This window comes from Megachile rotundata, chromosome 8, assembly GCF_050947335.1.
Source record: "Megachile rotundata isolate GNS110a chromosome 8, iyMegRotu1, whole genome shotgun sequence".
Taxonomy (NCBI): Eukaryota; Metazoa; Arthropoda; class Insecta; order Hymenoptera; family Megachilidae; genus Megachile; species Megachile rotundata.
The window spans coordinates 15,465,759-15,488,870 of record NC_134990.1 but is presented as its reverse complement, the minus strand read 5'-3'; the positions used below and the strand labels follow the sequence as shown (position 1 = coordinate 15,488,870).

Sequence of the window (23,112 nt, the reverse complement as noted above, 5' to 3'; positions counted from 1 at the left end):
TATTATAACTGAATGATTGTAAATATAAATCGCAGTTACTGTTTCCTCGAACCAGTACTTTGACAGATACAGTAAAAAAATATCAACCTATAAATGTATAAAAAAATACTAAATATATTTTTTATAACAAAATTATTATTTTTCATTGCTGATATATTAAAAATGTTTCCAAATTTTTATTAACGCATATGGTGTATGTATATCTTTAGTCAAAACAATTTGTAAGAGGTTAATGGAAACCCCACCAATCTGAACGCCACTTTACATGATGCAGCATGAATTGCATTTTCCTTAAAAATTATCGAACTCTATTGCAATGTTTTATTTGACTACTGTTATAACATTGTTAAATGTTTAAGAAAAGCTGAAAATTAGTTTTGAAATATATATAAAACAAGAGGGTAGTGTGAACAAGGCTTGTCCAAAGTGTAACTCCAAGCGTCCAATAGACGGTCGCAGATTGACCGGTGGCGGCAGCGAGCCGATTCCCGCGCGGCGCACGTCGCATCACGGAACTGCTCGAGCTGAACGTGTTAAATGGCTGTGCGTCGGCCATGATGGCTTTGAGCAGGGACCGTGTCACGCAAACATGTTTTCAAAGTGATATATCTCGTTTGGTGACTGAGTGACCGTGTTCCAGCGCGATGGCCGGAGAACGATGAGGCCCTGAGCGCTCTCTGTGCCGGGTATTACGGCCGCAGGGCCCCCAGCCAGGCCCAGTCAGGTTCACGTTCCCCAAGTCCGAGGCCCGAGCCGACCCGACTGGCCTCACGGTTCGACACCAGCCAACTCGGTTGTCAACACGCGAGCCAGCCGCCTCAGGATGAGCAAGCTGTCGTTCAGGGCCCGCGCCCTGGACGCTTCCAAGCCCATGCCAATTTATATGGCCGAAGAATTGCCGGATCTACCAGATTATTCGGCCATTAACCGTGCTGTGCCCCAAATGCCCAGCGGCATGGAAAAGGAGGAGGAATGTGTAAGTCGAACGTTCAGCCTTCTTCCAGCATGTTTTCCCTGTCCGCCATCTTACCCTCAAGCGCATCTTCGTAAACAACCGGCAGATGGCACTCTATTTACTATTATTATGTACAGAAATTTTGTATTTTTATTGTTAAACGTAATTGGTAGTAATGTTTATTACATTAAATTTATTCTTTAAGTATAAGTGCACTTTGTTAAGTTAATATTAACAGCTGTCAACTCTTTGTTTCATAGTTATAACAGAATTAAGATAGGTGTTCCAACGTTAATGTTCGACATAGAATTCTTCATTTGTGAATGCTCTAGACTTTTTTGTAGCCTTCTATAGTATATGCGAATGTTTATGATAGTTTTTATTAAAGAATTTGATCCATTTCTGTATTAATTGATATGTAAACATTGATTATTCCATGCTGCGTTACATATGTGTTCAATGATAGAGTTCAAATACTGTTTATGAAAAACAGCTAATATAACATTATAAATCAAGAATTATGACAATATTCAATATTATTTTGTACTTTTGGTACATGCTTTTAATACTTTGCATATTATTGTCAAGAATAACTATATTTGTATATTAATTATTGATGGAAATTATAACAAACTGTGCTGTTTTTATATCTTTTAACGTGTTTGCCATGTATATCATTTATATAAAATATACAATTAAGTATTCTTCAACAAGAATATTATTAGCATGTTTCTTTATGCTACTTTCTTTCACGATAAAATGTAATTCATATTACTTATGATTCTTTATTTAGGAACATCACTTGCAAAGAGCAATATGTACAGGTCTAATCATTCCTACCCCAGAAGTAACTGACTTGACAGATGTAGAAGCTTATGACAAAATCTATCCAGCTGATTATAAGCTACCTCGTCAGCTTATACATATGCAACGTAAGTTAATGTTATAAAAAATTGGTATTTAACATATATTGTGATGCGATTAAGAACTTTATTAATTTCTCCTTTCTTTTCAAAGCTTTTGCAATGGAGCAAGATATTCCAGATTATGATATGGATTCAGAAGATGAAAAATGGGTTGCGGTGCAGAGCCGTAAGATGGACTTAACTCCTCTCCAATTTGAAGAAATGATGGATCGTTTGGAGAAAAGTTCAGGGCAAACTGTAGTCACTCTTAATGAAGCAAAGGCTCTTCTGAAAGAGGATGACGATTTAATTATAGCTGTTTTTGATTACTGGTTGAATAAACGTCTTAAAACAGTAAGTCTTTTCATCCTACTTTTGTCTTTCTATCTTTTTTTTTATTACATTCAAACTAGTAGTGAGAACAATTAATTATTCAGTATAGAAGCAGCATATTACATAATGAAATCATATTAATATACATGTCCTTTCTTCACAGCAACACCCCCTTTTATTATCGGTAAAAACAGAGCATCGGTTTGGTTCAGCTGCCAATAATCCTTATTTAGCGTTTAGACGTAGAACCGAAAAAATGCAAACACGTAAAAATCGTAAGAATGATGAAACTAGTTATGAAAAGATGCTAAAGCTCCGTAGGGATCTTAGTAGAGCAGTTACACTTCTCGAAATGGTTAAAAGAAGGGAAAAAACCAAACGAGAACACTTACATCTTACAATCGAAGTTTACGAGAAAAGGTTTGATAATAATTTTCGTTGCTTTTTCTACCTGTTTTGTATTTTATGAGAAAAGATTTTAAACTGAATATAATTTGAAAAACTACATAGATATCAAGCACAGGACTTCAATGGACAGATATTAGCGGAAGTATCAGCATTGAAGACGCCGAGACCAGCCTTTGCTCCAATATTTACAAATCAATTTGGTGTTCATCAAAATTGGGCGAATAAAGTTTGTAGTAAAGCAAGTATTTTTTGATATTTTTATATATTTACATCTGTCAAACAAAACTACATTTCAATGATGTATTTAATATTCTTTTGATTAGGACGAAGTAGTACCCAGGAAAGAAAAAAGACAATACAAGAAACGGAAACATAAAACTGACAGTAGAGGAGGTAACTTGGACGACAGTGGAGTACGCGGTGGAACAGGTAGCGGAGGTGGTCGGGGTAGTCGGCCTGGTGTTCTTGGAGGCGGGCTGGACCCGCTGATGAGCTCAGACGAAGATAGTCCACTTCCATCTCACTCGCATTCTCAGCCCTCGGTTCCCTCGGATCGCGATGACGAAGATACCGCTGATGAGGGTCAATTTGCTTTTCGACGGAATAGAAATAGCACTTATTTACCAGTGAGTGCTATTGAATTCGTCAAAATTTTTCTTTTATAAATGTGTTTTTGTACAATTTGTAAACCGACTGTTGTAAAAATCTATATTAGGCAGGATATTTTTCTGTTACATGGGCAATTTTACTTAGTATATCGTGGGTGTCAATGCAAATCGTCACGAACTGCTATAAAAGTATGGAAATAGTCTTAAAGTTCTTTTTTTCAGGATTGTAGATATAGAGCTTTTCTCTTTGCAGCCTGTATCAGGTGGATTTGGAAATTGGCCGTGGTGTGATAAAAGCGAAGGGGGCTTGGCTGATAAGAAGTATAGGTTTGCGCTGACCAGCATTAGCAAACCAGTACCACGGTGTATTGGTTTTGCGCGACGGCGAGTTGGTCGGGGTGGCAGGTATGATACGTGCTATATAAATGCAAAGAATCAGTTGGAATCAGTTTTAATAATTCTTCTCCTTTATTCGATATCACACAATTTTAGAGTAATATTGGACCGTTGTTCAACCGATATGGATGATATGTGGTCTTCTCTAGACTTCACGATACATCAACCAAAACGAGAACCTGTGGATTCCGATACAACTACCGCGTCAACTCCAGTTAAAAAAGAATGGTATATTTACTAATTATACGTAAAAACTGTGTTCAGTATAATTGAATTAATCGTTAACTTATTTTTATGCAATGTAGGTTACATTTCCGACCAAAGACTCCACCTGTGTCAGTGTATAGTCCAAGCGAAGAAAGTAGTGATACGGACTCGGATTCAGAGCCAACGTTATCTCGACCGAAACCGCTTCCGTATCCGTTCCCACCAGAGGCAACATCTATCTGCGTGGAAGTAGAACCTGAACGGCCAGGAGATGAACCACCTTTCACGTCGGAATTCAATATCGCGGATTATTTTTCGGTGGATGCTTTGTCGGACTTCGACCTTGCCGTGGCGAGTATCACCGGTAGTGCGTGCGTTAGTGGACTATCGGACAATAACTCTAGCGATTCGCGGACAGACGATCTGGGCAGTTCACATTTCGTTGTGACTCCTTTACCTTGCAGTCTTTTTGCACAGCCTGCGACACAACAGAGTCGGCCTCAGTGCAGTGGTAGTGGTTCTAGTGTTGTAAATACTTCTACGAGTTCTACAGTCCCATCGTCTTTCTTGTGTGCGACCAATCAACCGACAACATCAAGTACGGTATCTACGCAATGTACAAGTACTACTACCGAGACACAATTGAATCAATCTAAACAACAACACAGACAATTTCCAAACAATAGCAGTTCCGCCTCCATTCTATCTAAGTCCCTGACTAGTCCAACAAATAATAGGAATGGCGGCAACTGCGGCAGTGGTAGTGCTGGAGTCAGAGTGTTCAGTGCAAGTACCACGACCAGTGGAACAATTACAAACTTCGGTAATGGACATCAAAATGGTCCATTACCACATATAAATAACTCTAATAACCTTTCAAATAGCACTCATGTCGTGAATAATCAGTCAACGATAGTTCTGCCGCAAAAACATCCGCCGTCCAATCTGCTACCTGGCTTGATCGCACAGAGCAAATTGGCGAGTCTTGCGAGGCAACAACAACAGACGCAAAGTCAGACGCAACAAATCCCAACGTCCGGGGAAATTACGCTTAATAGTAATAGGTAAATGTGTCATATGTCTTTATTTTAATATATAAAGTTTGACAAATTTTTATTTTATAGAAACGACATAATTGAAATACCTGTTAGTTTTGGATACTTATTCAAAATTTTAAGTTTGATATGTAGCATCTTAAAAAAAGTATTTGTTAGCAAATGTCATATGTTTGATTATAGTGAAAATTTGGATATGGAGGTGGATGGAGTGGAAACTGCAGCATGCGACGGTAAACCGCAGCAGCAGCAACTTGTTCGAGCAAACAAAACAAATTCATTAGCAATGGAAGTGACATGATGCCTGCTATCGGCACCCCTGTTGCCGCCAATACGTCACTGGGGGCTTCGTTAACTACCTTGCCTATGTCTGTCTGACTTCGGAGACTGGACGAGTACTACGTGCGTGTTGAAACAAAAGAAAAAGTGGTACGGCTAGATTCGATTACAGAAATGCTCTGATCAGTTGCCTATTGTGGCGATGATGACGGAATGGTGTTGATTCCATTACAAGTACCAAGTTATCTTGATCACAAGAAGATTGTGCTTTAATTTATTTTTCTAAGTTGTTTGTTTCCTTGCTCATTGGACAACCTTAAATTGATACTAGTTTTCGGCTAATGTTATTTCTCTTTTCTTGAAACAAATTTCGAAATGGATGTAATAAGTAAATATTGAAATACTAATACGGAGATTAGAAAGAAAGGGAAAAAATTAGAAGGATATAAAATTTTGTTCAGCGCAAGGGAACTTCTATACTTGACAAAATTATAATTGACACTGACATATTGAAAATTTGGCAGAACTCCTTTGTCATTTTTTACTCATATGCAAGTAATGATACTGGAGTTTCTATACTGAAATTGTTATCCTCATAACATAAGCTTTCTCAAACACAGCATTAATCATTTTATGAAAAAAAATTGTGCGCAGATACATATTTATGTTAGAATTATTTTTTCCAAATTTCGCAGTTTATCGAACTTAATAGTATTTAGCATTATAAGAAAGGTAAAATTTTCAAAATTAATATTGCTGGATATACGTTCGTGATTTTTAAATTTATTTAAAAGATACATAATAAAAATATTTGCTTTCTATGAGAAATATATATAAGCACCTTATAAATATTTTTATTAATTTCATTTTGCCGCTTATTTTAGTACTCAGAAGAGAATACTTTGATTGTTTCAGTGATGTATATAAATTCAGTTTAATTACGATGAAACGTTTAATTTACTTCTTATTATAAAGTAATAATATGTTAAAAGTTTTTAGGCTGTGAAGTAATCAAACTATCATTACTGATAATTATCGTGAAATTAGCATTAAAGTTATGCTTATAATAAAAAAGATTTTAATAATTTTATCAATCACTGAACTATGCATTTTTGTCTCAATAGTGTACAAGTAAATCAGCCTTTACACAAACAAATACAGCCATAAAGTTTAAACTGAAAATTCTAATGTTGCGTTTGGAAAGCTTGTATCATGAAAATTTATATTAAAAATTGACAAGTTCATGACATTGTGGTAGGGTTTATAAAATATTTGCAAGAAGTGTATATAAATTTTTAAGTTTTTAAAACTTTAACAGATACAAACTATGGAAATAACAATTAATGAATTCGTTTGCCATACAAAATATGAAACAGTCAGTCTTTTTCTCTCGTACAACAGGTGGATATACCATAAAGGTGTTTCATTATTTTAGTACTTTGCAATAAGGCTTCAATTACGGTACTTCGACAAGGAACAAAAATTGCTTTATATATTTTTATTCGTACCAATAGAATTCTTTATTATGATCAATGAACACAGCATATACAAGTTAGAGCAATAGCTAAATCTACGTTTAAGCTTTAAATAAACAATTTAAATTTTTACTTAGAACAGATAAATATTACATTTAAAAATGATATTACCATTAAAAGAAGAGTTATTTATTCAGTTGTATGATTTATCGTACGCAAGCCGTTTATCAAATTTATTGGTACAAGTATAGAAAAATGACGGTTCAAATATTTTGGCACTTCCTTGCACATAGTTCATATGTTTTATTACATTATCTTGCTGATAAATTTCAAATACTTTTAAACAAGACCAATATTTAAATATTTACTGAATCTGCGCACATTTTTTACGCGCGTCATTCTCTTCCTCTTAGTCTTTCTATATTATTGTCTCCCATTCCATATCAATATTAAGAACATAGTAATATAACATAAGAACTGAGCAAAAAATAAGCTGATAAAAAATGGACAATATTGTAATCTGGACATCAATGACATGGATAAAATAAATTTTTTCTTTATTACGAACACATATTTCATATTTCTGTGTGGCTAATAGAAATTATGCATGTAAAACTAAATAAAAATAGTTATTCGAAATAAGTTATCAGATATATGAGTTTGGAACTGACGAAATTTAAGAGTATCTGTCACATCATTTTGATAATTCTTTAAAAGAAGTTTCACTTATTTATCTGTTATTTATTTAAAATTTCTAGGCACTGATCGAGATAAATATCCTAGCCATTCGGATCGAAGATTTGTTATTTAAATTGTATTATAAGTGGTAATGGCAGAGTGTTTCAGATAGTCATTGATTTTTTGGACTCGAAGCACAGAAATTTCTTTCAAGTATGCAATAAGGAAAGCTTTTCTCGCGAGCCGTAACGCGAAATTAAGAAAGAAATAAAATTAATGGTGCAAATATTGCAAATTCTAGGAAGACTTCATGAAATCATAATAAGAAAGAAAGAAAGAAACAAACAAACAAACAAAAAAGATATATTGTACATATAAAAATAATTACGCTTATTGTATCTCTTACTTTTAGGTAATTAACTAAAAAATAACTGTAATTAATGTTGTTGTGGTAGGCGCACAGCGATGTGTATGAAAATTTATGAATTCGGGACGATTTTAGAGGAGGAGTAATAAAGAAATTTTATCCTGGATAGGACTTATTATTTTGTTAAGAATTTCACTCGCCTGTATATTATATAACATTTTGTGAAATTTAATTTCTGCCACATTTGTACATACTTTAGATATCTGATTATTTCTCTCGTTTTTCTCAAATTCACCATTATGCGAGAAACAAAAAGAAGTACTCATGATCAAGCAATTCGCTTTTTATCGCCATTTTTCTTTTACATTAATTTTATAATTCTCTTCATGAAATTCAATTGTATTTACAAAGAAAGAAAAAAAAACGAATTTCCGCTATATATGATTTTGAGAAAAACGAGCGATATGCGGAAAAAATTTCCAAAAATGTACTTGTAAAAACCATTTGTTTATTTTAGTTGGAACGCTTTAAACGAAATATAGTGGTACATGGATTTTTATATAAAATTTATTAATGTTAAAAATATTGACCCAATAGCCACTTTACAAATAAAACGTCGAAAATCTTGAAAGTTTGATCGCTCCAACCAAAGACTGAGTTCGCTTTACATTTTCTGATTTGGCAAACACGAAATTCTACTGACAAAGAGGCCGATATCATATATTTTTTCATTGGTTTACTACGAGCGAACTAACGGTAGTTAGAGTATTACCTAACAATATTCGCAGAACGTTTGATTATTTAAAGAGATTTTTAGTAATTTATGTAGTTAGTCGATGAGATTACATAAAAAAGAATACAAAAAAATTCGGTCGAATTCGTATTGTGAGGACTTCGTGTTTACCTAATTCGTTGCATTCGTGGAAAACAATACTGTATCATGTAAGTAGGAGTAAGCCGAATCAATGCAACTATTTAGAGCGATCGAACAAGACCTATTAATCGTTTCGTGTAAAAAAAAATTATTGAGAGAAGAATGAGCTTACAGATATGATGTTTAACGTGAAGCTCTTAAAAAGTTCTGAGTGTTAAAAACTTTTACGATAATATCGACAGGTGTCGAAATGCGGTGTATCTATTATACGTGTATTTTATTCTGTGAATACAGTAGGACTTCTATGTCGCTGTGCGACAGGAAGATTTAATTGGAAAAACGCTCCAACCAAAGCTCTGATTCGAACGAAAGTTTGACGAGAGTATAGAGAATTTTTCTCAAGATTGTACAGTCGGAGAACGTAAGGGGCAGATATCAAATTCTATGTACGTAGAATGTTTGATCTAGACTCCCTTTAATTTGTTCTTCGATACATACATCATCTACTCTCTCGTCCCCTGATAACACCTTTCGCTAAATGCATGTATCAAATTTAATTTGGTCTAAATAAAATATTACCAGATATAAATCGAAGCGTGAATTATATTTATTGTTTATAAACCGTCAAAGTTTGATAAATAAATTACATTCCTAAATTTTTTGCTTTTTCGACTTATGCTTATAATTTTTTGCTATATCCCTGTTACATATTTTATAGTAATAAAGCTGAAATTCTTTCGTCAGTGAAATGATATTTTGCAATATAACTGAAGATGCTCGCTTACATTTATTTCCCTTGCTACGTAATTAGAAAAGTAGAGATGTTATCAGGTAGATGAGTTATTTTCTATAAATTACATATAAAGATTTAAACTCAACTATTGTTTAGCATTAATATCTATAATCAATGTGATTAACATTTGAATCTATTAGATAACATAACTAATTGAATGTATATATGTCAATCTATGGGTTGCAATTTATATATCAAATGTACTCTGATTATGTAATTTTAAATTGGCAGATTATAAACAATCTGATTATTGTACACATACGTTATTAACGTATGGCAAAAAGATTCTTTATCAATTGTACAGAATATGAACAATATGCATTTCTATGTAATTTATGTTAACACATCAAAGTTTTACTTTGTTTGACTATTCTATTTATGCTATATTGTATACTTTGTACGCTATGTAGCAACAAAGTATTTATTCTAATCAAGATATAAAAATATTTTATTTTAAAAACAGCCTATTTTAACATGATAACATATGATTGCAAAACAATTTAGATGAAACATTTAAAGCAGTATTTCTGCTGAAATAAATTTTGTTTGCATCGCGTAAAAATAAATTTTTATCCTTCCTAATAAAATAAAACAAATTATCTATTAACATTTTATGTATTTTTTTTTTACTTAAATAATTTCAACAAAGTATTCAAATAAATTGTTTTCCCTTTTGGAATTTTAACTACTACTTCGTAATGAAGATTTAGATTATGATTACATATATTTAATGTTTATGTTATATATTTATTTCTTGTAAATGCGATGCATTCGAAAGTGCTAAATTTTATGATTTTGAAAATCATATTTTCTTACTTCAAAAACAGGAATATATTATTTTATTTTTTAAATATTTTGAACACGCTATTTTTCTTATCTAAATTTCAGTATTCATTTTGTTATATTCACAAATACAATTTTCTATTTGTGTTTTAGGTTACTTTTCTTGATGTCACTATAATCGACTGACAGGAGCATCTATCTATAGGCGATAAAAATTTAAGCATTATTTCTAAATATTATTTTATAGCTTTAATGATTATTTGTTTAAAAAACATTGTTACAAACGAAGCTTTAAATGCAATGCATTGTCGGCATTAGTCGCCATTTTTTTTTAACTTGTATAGATAAAATCTAAGATTTTACTTTACTGAACTGTAAATATACAAATCCAAAAAAATATAATCGTATATTATTTTCACTATAATACGTAATAAAAAACTAAATGCATAATATAAATTATGCAAACTCTACATTATTAATGCATGTATATAAATCATATACTTAAATGTGCCACGAGTGTTTTTGAATGAGGAGGTTAATCGATTTTATTTTGTTTGTGAAATGTTACATTTTGATATAAACTTGTGATATTCCAGTAAAATAAAAAAAAATGCCACAATCAACATTAGATAAATATTTTAATACTAAGAAACGAATATTGAATGAAAATTCAAAAACTGTAAGTTAATATTTTATTACTTTAATCTTTTGATAACATTTTGATAAGTTATATGATATACTGTATGCACTTAAACTACTTTTATTGTGTTTTCAGCTAAAAAAACGCAAAAAGTTGAGCATGCACACCAAAGATTCTTTATTGTATGTTAGTCAAGCATCACAAAATCATGAGAAACCTTTAACAAACGAATTAAAAAGAAGTAATTCTGTATCCCCTATCAAATCACAATCTAACAACTATGTACCAAAAGTTCCATCAGGAAAATTGATGAAAACATCTTCATTTCATGATATAATTAATAAGACTGTAAAAAATGAAGCAATAGATAATATGAATTTGTTAAAAACAGGTGCAATATCATATAATAATTTCAACTTAGAGAAAATATATGGAGATGGTAAATTTTATTTTTCGTATAACGATGTAGATAAAAAATCTACATTAAAGTATGAATTAGATGATGCAATGTTACCTGTGGATTTACATTCTAAAATTTTGTTTGCCACTATTTTTACTGTTTTCCGTAATCCAATAAATGTTGGATACTTTAATGAAAGTGAATTGGATTTTATATATTCAATATTATCACTGCCACATAATGCACAGTTATTATTATCACGCATGATAAAAAGAAAAAAGTCATGGTTTAGAAAAAGTCAAATCAGTTACCCAGAAACAGCTTCGGATTTAAAACATATATTTCAAATCCTGGCTACACATTCAATTTGTACTTTGGACCTAAAAGACATAAATTTAATAATGATTCTGGAGTTGTTAACAGCAGATGAAATTAAAAAAATTTGTCAGAAATTGAAATTAAAATGTTGTCCAAATAAGAAGGACAACATTAAAACATTACTAATATTTTCTGAAAAAAAGGCATTATTTCCTGGTATGAAAAAACCTAGTGATGTTTTATTTAGTTCAGTCATTAATATACTTGATTATTGTGTAAGTTTGACTGAAAAAACATGGGTCATTATAGACAAGATATTAACATTAATTATGCCGAATAGTGACCCAAAAATGAGTAGAGCAGATATATTTTTTGCATTAAGTGATGTTTACTTAGGAAAAGTTATGTTTCCTAGTATTCCAGAAAATCGTTTTCCAATATTTTCTAGCAACTTGCATTTAATGAGGTAAGTTAATTTTATGTTTTACATGCAACAAAAGGATGAATATGTTTTGTTTATCTAATTTATACTTATAGTTACATAGAGGCTAAGACAACTTTATCTACAACATTACAATTAATTGAAGGAAAGAAATGGAAAGAGGTAAAAGATTGTGGAAAATTAGCCATGGAAACATTACAAAGATTGATAAATACAGAATCAGTGAGGTAATTCAAAATTTAACATATTATTAAGTTAGACTGTACATAGATTTAACTATAGTATTTAACTATACAACTTTCAGATTGAGGAATTCTTTACTTCCAGTGCATGTAAGACGATACTTACCCGTTTATGTATGGTTCAAAATACTTTCTCTATGTGTAGATGCATTTAAAAAGGATGCGGATAAGACTCAAGTTGTAAAAGTCTTACGTTTCTTACTAGAACAAGATTGTTGTATGCATACAAAAAAAGGGGAATGGTATTGTGAATTAGCACTCACTGAAATGCATCACAATAAAAATATAGAAGCTAGTGCATTAATAATAATCGAAGCTTTAAGTAAAGACTTAACACAAGTAGATATAGTACAGCTTATAGAAAGAGCAAAAAGAATAGCAAAGAAAAAAACTGGGTTAAATCCCACAATAAAATTTGATATTAATAAAATATTAGATGAACACAGTCATCAAATGCCAGAACACGAGAATAAAACTAATGTTATAAGCGCTGCATTAATGCCAGAGTAAGTTTTGTCATACACATTTATCTTCTTCTTAAACTAAACATTTAATCATTGCAGAAATACTAAAACAAACAAAAGCGTTTGGTGTATTGAAAGTAATTCGAACGGTCGAAGTTATGGATCAGTTGAAACTGTAGCAGTATACCATTATTATCAGGAAGGTTTTTCTAATGGATTGCATTGCGAGGGTGCATTGCCAATTATTTTTTTTTATACTTTATTTTGGGAAGAACTATATGATGTACATATTCCTGGCGCATTCGTCACAGATTATCAATATGCGCCAGATGATTTATTCACTGGAAATTTTTATGAAAATAGAAAAGAAAAAATACAGTTGAAACTTGACATTATTAATAATTTAGATTCTATGTCTTTAAGTACATTAATGGAGCAAAAATTTCAAATTTGTAAACAATTCCAGTCAATAATGCCAACAACTTTGCTTAAAGATAATCAATTAAAAGTACGTATTACATTGATACTATGTTACTCTTTAATGTTATACAAAGTAACATAATAAAAAATTTTAGGAAATAGTGCAGTGTTTGGGAGTTCAAGGTGTTATAGGAATCTGCAGGCGTCTTATTGAAAATTTTAAGTTGTGGAAAGCTGGCTTTCCAGATTTAATTATATGGAATTTTCAATCTAAAGAAGTGAGTGACTATTTAATGACATTGAAAAAATATTATTTAAAATTATTATCTTTTATATATTTTACAAACGTAATTTATTTACATTACTTTACAAAATATGTTTCATTAATTATGAAATATCTACAATTTTCTACAGCATAAACTTGTAGAAGTCAAGGGTCCCAAAGATTCCCTTTCAATTAAACAACGATTATGGCTGGAATACTTAAATCAGCTTGGACTCAATACAGAAGTATGTTTAGTAAAAGGTAAATATACTCTAATTTTGAATTTTTTTCATAATATAGATTTAGGGTTTTAAAGCTTCTGTTACAGTTGTAGTACAAGGACCTTGAAAGTGATACCTTTAAAAAATATACATAACGTTATTTTATTTCAGCTCAACGAGAAAAATAAAGCACTTCAATCAGTATTTATATGTATCATAAAACAAAATAATATATAAAAATGCAATGCTTAAGTACTTTTAAAAATGATCAAATTTTATATTTTTTATATGAACTATAAGACTATTGCATGTAAAAAATATTTAGAAGATTGGGAAACTTAACTTACTGAAAGTGTCTTGAAGCTGGAGTCATTTCTAAATTAAACTCGGCAACAGGAATACCGCGATTTGCTACTTCTGGCGCAAACATTGCCGCAGGATATACAACGGATGATGTACCAATAACCAAACAAACGTCACACGTTTCGACTGCATTAACTACGATTTTAGATTGATATGAAAAATATTTTTATTTTATTGAACATTTTATGTATATTTTATATGTACAAATAATTTTAATTTGAGTTGTTTATTATAATTTTATATTAGTGTACAATATATTATAAAAACACTTACTATGTATTATATATTTACTTAAGTACAAAAATACTTACAAGCCTGTTGAAGTACATTTTCATCTAAATTTTCACCAAACCATACAATGTGTGGTCTTAACAAACCATTACAATTTTCTTTTTGACATCTTGGTAATTGTTCTTTTGGAATATCAGACGTCATAATATTTGGATCTGGAGATCTATATATAGTTATAATGTTATTCACAAGATAATTTATTTAGAACTTTACAAAATTATACTTTACCCTTTTCCCTCTAGTGCAGGACATATTGGAATATTTTTATTTACAGAAACATCATGACAAACTGTACAACGAGTTTTATAAAGTGAACCATGAAGCTCTATCACATCTTTTGCTCCAGCTCTTTGATGAAGTTCATCAATGTTTTGTGTTATAATAGTAACATTTTTACCATTTTTTAAACTACTCTCTTGGAAAGCTGCTATTGCTTCATGAGCCTAAAATTACAGTACAAGTTATTTACAAATACATTGATCAGAAATTAAACGAAATAATCAACCAAAATACCTTGTTAGGTTTGACTTGACTGGCTACTGTTCTACGATATTCGTAAAACTCCCAAACTAAAGAAGGATTTGCAGCAAAAGCTTCTGGAGTTGCAAGATTTGGGGCTTGATATTTTCTCCAAAATCCACCAGCACCCCGGAATGTAGGAATACCAGATTCTGCAGAAACTCCGCTACCAGTTAATATTAATACATTTTTCGCATTTGCTAATATTTCTCGGAATGACTTCATGACATTCATATCTTACAAATCTTTCTGTTTTCAAGGTTATGTTTTAAGCAATAAGACGTCAGCTGATTTGTATATATTTATATTATTATATACTTATATTTACGTACATACTTAGTATGTAACAGTGTTATGTTCATTTTTGGGAACTTTATAAATTATTAATGTTGAAAATATATCAAATAAATATTATAATTGTATGTTTTTATATAACATACTTTTATAATAAATAGTTTTCTTAAAAGGAATTAAAATTCCTGTAATAGTACACATTGCATACACAGTACCGATCATATTAAGGGTTAAGTGAGAGTTAGTAAAATGTTTTTTAGAAATTTCTTCAAACGCAAATCACAAGTACGTTTATTTTTAAAGAATAAATGTTTAGATAATTTCGTATATTTGATTAATATTATTTTTCTTTAGGCAACTGCACGTAAAGTTGTTAACAATTCTTTTGGCAACTATGAGATTATTGAACCATGGGAAGTAACTGAAATTAGAAAGGTACCACCTTATATTCCTAAACCTTCATACAGTCAGTCATCTATACCCCGAAAAGGACCCAAAAATCCAGAAATTAAAGACAAAAATCAAATACAGAGTATGCGATATAGTTGTAATTTTGCTAAACAAGTGTTAATGTATGTCAGAAAATATATAAAGGTACATAATAAATATTATTTATAAAGATACATTAAAACTTTGACTGAATTAACAGATCTCATTTTAGCCTGGTATAACTACAGATGAATTGGATGCAATAGCCCATGAACTGATAATAAGCAATGGAGCTTATCCTAGTCCACTTAATTATCAAGGATTTCCTAAATCAATATGTACTAGTATTAATAATGTAGCATGTCATGGTATTCCAGATAAACGACCATTACAAAAGGGAGATATACTTAATGTTGACATAACAGTAAGTAGATTTTTATCTTCTGTAGAAAATTACACACAATATATTTTTTGCTTTTGCTTAGGTATATTTACATGGATATCATGGAGATTGTTCAAAAACATTTGCAGTAGCAGATTGTGACACAGAAGCTAAGCATCTAATAAATGTAACAGAATTATGCTTGGCAAAAGCTATTGATATTTGTAAACCAAATGAAAATTTGTCTAGTATAGGTAATTACCAAAATAATAGAGGTGTAGGAAAAACTGCTCATACATTTTTACTAATTTACAGGAAATATTATTGAAGAAACAGCAAATAAATTTGGATATTCTGTAGTTCCAATATTTGCTGGACACGGTATTGGAACTTATTTTCATGGACCACCAGATATTCTGCATTTTGGTGGGTTGATATATTAATATAAACATCTATTATTATGATCACAATTGATTATAATACTGTATTATTTTTTAATACTACTAGCAAATAATTTTGATGGAAAAATGTTGCCGGGAATGACATTTACCATTGAACCAGTTTTAAGTCAAGGCAGTAAAGATGTTGAAATTTTAGAAGATGGTTGGACAGCTGTTACAGTAGATAATTCACGAACTGCTCAATGTGAACATACTATTTTAATTACAGACACTGATTATGAGATATTAACTTATTAATCTTGTTATAAATTTTTTCTTGTACAAAATTTATAATTAATTATAAGAGGTTAAATAACAGCGACGCTTTTATTTATATTGTAAATATTTTTATTAAGAAAAAAATTGATTATATTTGTCTTTACATAATAGCAGGATCCCAGTAACTATCTAGAGTTATTGGTCCTTGTATTTCAATATTACCATCTTTTGTAATTATACCAAGTTGATACTAAAATTAAATAGATTAAATTCGTTTATATTTCTTAGCACACAAATCCTGTAAAATTATTAATATAAACTTACTTTTGGGAAAGATCGAGCATCTCTGTAAAAAAGTACTTGCATCACTTTGTATAGGAGCTCTATTGCTTCTTCTTTACTCATGTTTTTATTTTCTTCATATGCCTTTCTGAGAATAGGTGTTGCCATATATGCTCCATATCCAGTTGCAATTACTGGATCACTGTAAGCTGTACCAAGTTTATCCACAGTACCTAAAAATCTGTATAAACATTCAAATAAATATTATATGTATGTAGTGAAGTATATATTGTTTCAAAAAAAACAAACTACTCACAACTGGTCTCCTTCAATACCACCAATAACAAAATTATTCCAAAATGGATCAAAATTTGACCTTCTATTATACATTACTCGAGTTAACCAGCAATGTAGAGATTTGGGTTTTAAAGATAAACCATCATCCAAACACTGTTCTTCAAGTCTAGACAATGTATAAAGTATAATATGAATCAAGAAGTACAAAATAGCTATAAAATAAAAACTGGAATGTACATTTTTCTTTCTATACTTCTTTTGAGATACTGATAATCAGCATAATCTCCTCCAGCACCAAGAATAATATTATCATTCACTTTCATCACACGTTCTAAATTTCTGAATCGAGCTAATGATCCATATGATCCAAGAACATCTGCTGCTATAAGAATACCATCTTTAAATTGAATTCCAACCACAGATGTACCAGTTGTCATCGGAGCTCTATGAAACAAACATTGATGATTACTAAAACTGTAGATTATTTAAGATTAAAGTTGTTTTAAATGATTGAATACATAAGTACAGTTCAACAAATTTTTTAACTTGTTGTAAAAGTACTTCATTACAAGTTTATAATAGTTTTAAATGAACATGACATGCAATTTTGGATAAAAGGTTATATGAGAAAAATGAATATTTTAAAACAATTTACTGTGATCTTTGAAATCCTCCATTATTGGACGAAGTAGAACATCCAGGAAAGTTATAAAATGCACCAGGTGCAGGTCCATTTTGCCAAAATGGTGCAGGAGTATTCCAATCAACTTTACTGAATGCCATGATTCCTGCAAGTTTTAAACACAACTTTGAAACAGTTTAAAATATCATTCACGTGAAGTTTCAGACTTTAACAAGTTTGTCCTGCAAAAAATGTCTCTAGTTTGTGCGTTTTCATTTTATTTTGGTAGTGTGCAATTTGGCTTTCCTAGGGAAAATGGCAGTAAAAAGTAAAAAAATCCTCACCGCCCGCCAATACAAAAGTATTGTCAAATTCATTGAATGAATCAGATTTGCGAACGAGCAGGAACATAATATACATTAGTATTCGTCTACAGGCCCTTACATTATTTCTGTCCAGCTGTGTTTACCTCAAAACTGATTCGAGAGCAGATATGTATGTGTGCTTTTATGGTTGTTGGATAGGTTAAAATATTATCTTTTATACAATGCCACTTATTATTATAACCGGAATTCCGTGCAGTGGAAAAACAACACGATCTATCGAATTGAAGGAATATTTTGAAAATAAAGTAGGAAAAAAAGTAGAAGTTATTCATGAGCTTGATTTTGTGTCTAAAGCAGGCTTTGACAGAAATTCATTTTATGCTGGTTAGTTACTATCTCATTTATGTTTTTGTGCAGTAAACTCTTAATTTTAATAACAGTTTAAATATTATTTATTGCAGATTCTAAAAAAGAAAAAGGTGTTAGAAGTGATATAAAGTCAGCAGCACAACGAATGTTAAATGTAACTGACGTATTAATAATCGACGGTAGCAATTATATTAAAGGTTATCGTTATGAAATTTATTGTATGACAAAATCGTATAAAACTCCTCAGTGTACAATATATTGTGATATACCTGTTGAACATGCTTGGTTGTGGAATGAAAAACGACCAGAAAGTGAACGATATAATAGAGAAATTTTTGATGCATTAGTAATGAGGTAATTGAGAGTAAACAGTATACATTTTTGTTACTACATAATAAAAGAGTTTAATAACATAATACGTAGATATGAAGCTCCAGATAGTAAAAATCGGTGGGATATACCATTATATTCCTTGTTACCAGAAGATGTATTAAATTTTGATGAAATTTATAAATCACTATACGAAACAAAGGCACCAAAACCAAATCTAAGTACTCAATGTGTTAGTATATACAGAAAATTACTAATTAAAATTTAAATTTATTAACCTTTTTGTATTTTATATAAGTATACATCTTGTTTTAGCCGCCCTTGTCATCAACAAATTATTTATATGATTTGGATACAGTAACTCAAGAAGTTGTTAATGTAAGTTAGTTTAGAACTTTATCATAATAAGATTTATAATGTTACAAAAAAACAGAAATTTGAAAACTCAGAATTGTAATGAATTATAAACCTATATATTTATTTTGAAGGAAATACTGTCGGCCAAACAATTGGGTATTGAAAGTGATTTCAAAATTCCAAAGTATAATTTAATAATGCAAAACCCATGTACTGTGGCACAGCTTATGAGGTTACGAAGACAATTTTTAACTTACAGCAAAATGCAACAAATTGAAGTTAATCAAATTGCAACATTATTTGTACAATATCTTAATAAAAGTTTGTAAACAAAAATGTTATTGTCATACTGCATCTTTTGATACCTTTGGATTGTAAGTATTTTAAAATAATATATCTTTCTAAAAGGCAATAAATATGTTAACAATATTTTTTATTACATATTTTTTAATAAAAAATTAAATTAATTACATTATCAGGTCTAACTTGTAATAATTTTGGTCTGCATGTATTTCACATTGCAAAGTAAATTTTTATTTTATGATATTGATAAATGCATTATCACAATTAAATAACATTAGTTACTTTTTCTTCAAAAAGAGAATGAAATTTATGCAATTTTAGTTTGTTTTATTAAAACAAAGTACAAAAAATAATGAATATGAAAATGAATCATCTTTGTGATATTAATATTTGAATAGTTCAGACAAAATTGGATAAGGCAACACTGGTTTCTATAAAAATTTAAAATTAATATGCATACGTTTCAAGATGCATTTCATGTGAAAAGTATCTGTTCAAAAAGTGGAAAAGAACATTCCAAATGAGGGATATTGTATATTATATACATGCAACCAAATTTAGTTTCTTTTATTTTGTATTATAATGATATTTGGTAAATAATTCAAACAATAAACGTTAATAATAATCTAACTCACAAATGAACTCAAAGGAAAATTGCAAAACTGTTATTGGCATTATTCTAAATTAATTTGAATCAAACTGTGTTGATTTTTAACAAAAATAACCATGTCACTTTATTATCCAATTTGTTAACAATAAATTTATCGTACGTAGCTATTACTTACATTGAAATAAAATTTATGATAAAAAAATATCACTTTAATTATTAACTAGATTTAAAGATTTTGTTTTCTTTCTAGATTCAAATTATCTAATATTGACTTGTGTTCATAAAGTATAACAGCTTTGCTTTTGTAATAATTAAACTATTACATAATGCATTTACAGTTATATCAATCTTTCATACAAATAAAATACATCAGGTTGTCAATAGTTAATTTTCTTGTTCTTGTATACCGTTACTTTCGGACCCATTTCTATGACTCGTATCATTATCTATGCGTCTCTTAAAATTCTTGGGTTTTCGACAGACGAAATATACGCTATTATATTCACACTGCAGCATACTGTTAACATTCTGAGCATAACGTGTTTTTACGCGAGTTTCTTCTTTCTAAACATAGAGTAAATAACAGATTCGCTTAAAATTACGTTAATTCGATATTATTTAAAATTCTCTAATATAATTTACCTCTAATTCAAATCCAAAACCTTGAATCACATCACGAACAACATCATAACTTGGTTCAATTGAATCCTCCATTGGCATATCACTAAAATGATATAGTAATGGCCCAAGATTAATCCATATACCTCCTGGTTTTAAAATTTTATAGATAGTTTCAATAAATTGTACGACATTATTTGCGCAATCTATAAAAAAACACGTAGCAACACAGTCCCAATGATTATCTTCTGTATAAACCTGCAATGTATAAACTTTGAGTATATTCATAATTTCTTGCTATGCAATGAATCTACCTCTAGAAAATCTCCAGCTGCCATAGAGAACTGTGCATTTTCTGGAAGATCACTAGGATTTACATCAGGAAAGAATACAGCTTGAGTTTGATGTTCTGGTTTTAAATTATTCATATACTGATGTACCCATGGATGTACTTGATATGAATTTATTCCCCTACACCTTTAAAATATAATAATTTATTAACTCACATATATAGTACCTCATCTTAAAGAATTTGTTAAATTGTTTCTTACTTATTTAATACAAAATGTGAAGCAAACAGCATAAATAGAGAAAATTCATTTCCTTGACAGGTATATCCACGTCTTGCAATTTCATATGCCAATCTTCCCAAACCTGCACCAGGTACTAGAATTTGCACATCTGATGGTGTACTGGAAATTTACCTATCATTTCATACTTTTCTGAACTATGTGTTACTACAATGAAATAACTATTCTAGATATCTATAATAGTATTAAAAAAAAAAACTGTACTTGATATATTTATACAGTTTGTAAGAGTCATACCAATAGTCTAATGGAAACTGATTCATGATTTCATCTATAATAGGCTGATAACACGCCGAACGTTCTTCTGTACCTTCCACGCTCCAATCTCGAACTAGTTGTTTAATTGTAGCTTGAACCTTTTCCTGATCAGCCATTACTGGACGAGGATTTAATGTCTGCAATCAGACCTACCTATATTTTGTACAATAGAATACTTTTATAAAAAAAGAAGCTTGTTAAGACAATGAGAAAAAGAACCAAGCTTGAAAAAGAAAGTAAATTAGACAATTTTTTCTTGAGAACATAATATTAAAATGTACGGAAATTGTTTGTTTACATGGTGTTAGTAGTTCAATTTTTCTAAGCAAATGAAAAAGGACTACATGTATGTGATACTACAATTTTGGTTTTGATTAATATGAATCACATCATTAACTATTTGGTAATTCAAACAAAAATATTTGTTCATATTTAGGGGTTGGTTTACATTGAACAAACAAATGCTTATGCTTCTCTGATTATAGAATAATTTAAGTGCAAAAGAGAAGTAAGGACTTTTGAATTTTGTTCAAGCAATATGGAAAATGATTATTTGTTTGTTTAGTGTAAATATACCACAAAAGGATTAATGAAATGACCCAATCATAACATTATGAACATATAATAATGTACAACAGGGTATACATGCCACACACCAGGTGAACTTTTCTTACACTTTCAGTCTGTGCACTGGATGGGCTAACATTTTCAAAAATATGTGCTACATCCTTTATGATAAGCTTAATTATTTCATCATTATTTTCAATACATCGTTTGACTTCTTGTAAATGTTCTCTATATTTAGAAAGAAGCTTCTGATGTTTTGTTGGAAGCGATGATAAATAAGATTCTGTCTTTTTAACCCTTGACAGTGAATGAGTTCTGCAAAAAGAGAATGTCAAAATAAAAAGTGTTCATTATATTGTTACATTTATAAACTATGTTCCTTATATTATGGAGCTACCAATTTAAACCAAATTGCAGTTTAAATTGATCAACAATTCACAAATTAGCATAGCTACATGATTCTATATTTCATGAATTCTAAATGTGTCCTGCTAAACATACATATATAGGTCATTGTGCTTTTGGCTGAAGAACTGTATTCTAATGATACAGTTTAAAACACAATTTCTATAAGCATCAGCCGATCATGAAATGTTAGAAAGAAAATGTCATAGCATCGTATCGTATCATTGAAGGTTAAGTAATGTTGAAGAGTTTTTAATAAAAGTAGAAAAGTTGAACTGAACGATTCGCTACTTATTGCAGCTATCATACACAAAGAACAAAGTAAAAGAATAAAAGTCATAAAGATAAAGGCTAAACACCACCTCAAAGATTACAGTCTTATTAAATGGTTTTCCGTGAAACACTTACTTGTAATATTTGAAAGCTGACACGATACGTTGAAAATGTTTTCTTTCCTCCTCATCCTCATAAGTGTCGTGCATTTTTTTTGGATAAGGATTTGTCATTGTTTCCATTATTATATTTGAACGTGGACTTTAATATTTTAATGAATTTTTTAGCACGACTTTCAGCGGCGGCTTTCTTGGTGCACGCGTTACGACGCGTTCACATTATCACAAATAAATCGCTCTTTAAGGCTGAATTGTCTGCAACTCATCTCTTATGTGATGTATATACATATTATTTTATATATACAGCATACAAAGTATATA

At 30.3% G+C, this 23,112-nt stretch overlaps 7 protein-coding genes across 9 annotated transcripts; 4 read left to right on the top strand and 3 right to left on the bottom strand.

Moving 5' to 3' along the window:
* The first annotated feature begins 210 nt into the window (after nucleotides 1-210).
* On the top strand, nucleotides 211-7,830 carry E(Pc) (Enhancer of Polycomb). Its single transcript, XM_076534845.1, has 10 exons — nucleotides 211-976; nucleotides 1,749-1,887; nucleotides 1,973-2,214; nucleotides 2,357-2,613; nucleotides 2,704-2,839; nucleotides 2,925-3,227; nucleotides 3,463-3,614; nucleotides 3,702-3,833; nucleotides 3,911-4,876; nucleotides 5,051-7,830. Exons 1-10 carry the CDS (start codon nucleotides 824-826, stop codon nucleotides 5,166-5,168), a joined length of 2,598 nt encoding a protein of 865 aa, XP_076390960.1. The 5' UTR covers nucleotides 211-823; the 3' UTR covers nucleotides 5,169-7,830.
* A 2,752-nt stretch (nucleotides 7,831-10,582) lies between these two features.
* LOC100880263 (fanconi-associated nuclease 1) lies at nucleotides 10,583-14,163 on the top strand. Of its 2 annotated transcripts, XM_012284490.2 has the most exons (8): nucleotides 10,583-10,795; nucleotides 10,892-11,940; nucleotides 12,012-12,143; nucleotides 12,221-12,664; nucleotides 12,722-13,130; nucleotides 13,198-13,320; nucleotides 13,457-13,568; nucleotides 13,700-14,163. In XM_012284490.2, exons 1-8 carry the CDS (start codon nucleotides 10,727-10,729, stop codon nucleotides 13,714-13,716), a joined length of 2,355 nt encoding a protein of 784 aa, XP_012139880.1. In that variant the 5' UTR covers nucleotides 10,583-10,726; the 3' UTR covers nucleotides 13,717-14,163. The 2 variants fall into 2 exon arrangements, with proteins under 2 accessions (XP_012139880.1, XP_076390961.1); XM_076534846.1 differs by lacking the exon at nucleotides 13,700-14,163 and having other exon boundaries at nucleotides 13,457-13,621.
* Nucleotides 13,353-14,968, bottom strand: LOC100880377 (NAD-dependent protein deacylase sirtuin-5, mitochondrial). Its single transcript, XM_012284491.2, has 5 exons — nucleotides 14,696-14,968; nucleotides 14,411-14,625; nucleotides 14,203-14,345; nucleotides 13,876-14,026; nucleotides 13,353-13,664 (listed from the first exon to the last, which is right to left on the bottom strand). The coding sequence occupies exons 1-5, from the start codon at nucleotides 14,933-14,935 to the stop codon at nucleotides 13,610-13,612; spliced, it is 804 nt and encodes a 267-aa protein (XP_012139881.2). The 5' UTR covers nucleotides 14,936-14,968; the 3' UTR covers nucleotides 13,353-13,609.
* A 171-nt stretch (nucleotides 14,969-15,139) lies between these two features.
* On the top strand, nucleotides 15,140-18,379 carry LOC100880489 (methionine aminopeptidase 1D, mitochondrial). Its single transcript, XM_003702901.3, has 7 exons — nucleotides 15,140-15,280; nucleotides 15,350-15,589; nucleotides 15,657-15,848; nucleotides 15,910-16,060; nucleotides 16,122-16,232; nucleotides 16,314-18,161; nucleotides 18,249-18,379. The coding sequence occupies exons 1-6, from the start codon at nucleotides 15,245-15,247 to the stop codon at nucleotides 16,502-16,504; spliced, it is 921 nt and encodes a 306-aa protein (XP_003702949.1). The 5' UTR covers nucleotides 15,140-15,244; the 3' UTR covers nucleotides 16,505-18,161; nucleotides 18,249-18,379.
* On the bottom strand, nucleotides 16,572-17,835 carry Prosbeta7 (proteasome subunit beta type-4). Its single transcript, XM_003702757.3, has 5 exons — nucleotides 17,700-17,835; nucleotides 17,282-17,488; nucleotides 17,064-17,210; nucleotides 16,790-16,988; nucleotides 16,572-16,715 (listed from the first exon to the last, which is right to left on the bottom strand). The coding sequence occupies exons 1-5, from the start codon at nucleotides 17,825-17,827 to the stop codon at nucleotides 16,626-16,628; spliced, it is 771 nt and encodes a 256-aa protein (XP_003702805.1). The 5' UTR covers nucleotides 17,828-17,835; the 3' UTR covers nucleotides 16,572-16,625.
* LOC100883248 (protein KTI12 homolog) lies at nucleotides 18,159-19,384 on the top strand. The gene is made up of 5 exons (XM_003702758.3): nucleotides 18,159-18,376; nucleotides 18,454-18,715; nucleotides 18,785-18,923; nucleotides 19,007-19,069; nucleotides 19,180-19,384. Exons 1-5 carry the CDS (start codon nucleotides 18,214-18,216, stop codon nucleotides 19,375-19,377), a joined length of 825 nt encoding a protein of 274 aa, XP_003702806.1. The 5' UTR covers nucleotides 18,159-18,213; the 3' UTR covers nucleotides 19,378-19,384.
* Nucleotides 19,385-19,900: 516 nt separating this feature from the next.
* On the bottom strand, nucleotides 19,901-23,053 carry LOC100883360 (carnosine N-methyltransferase). Of its 2 annotated transcripts, none has more exons than XM_003702759.3 (7): nucleotides 22,808-23,053; nucleotides 22,084-22,309; nucleotides 21,407-21,564; nucleotides 21,131-21,271; nucleotides 20,894-21,056; nucleotides 20,604-20,837; nucleotides 19,901-20,525 (listed from the first exon to the last, which is right to left on the bottom strand). In XM_003702759.3, exons 1-7 carry the CDS (start codon nucleotides 22,912-22,914, stop codon nucleotides 20,346-20,348), a joined length of 1,209 nt encoding a protein of 402 aa, XP_003702807.1. In that variant the 5' UTR covers nucleotides 22,915-23,053; the 3' UTR covers nucleotides 19,901-20,345. The 2 variants fall into 2 exon arrangements, with proteins under 2 accessions (XP_003702807.1, XP_012139700.1); XM_012284310.2 differs by having other exon boundaries at nucleotides 22,102-22,309.
* Nucleotides 23,054-23,112: the final 59 nt, after the last annotated feature.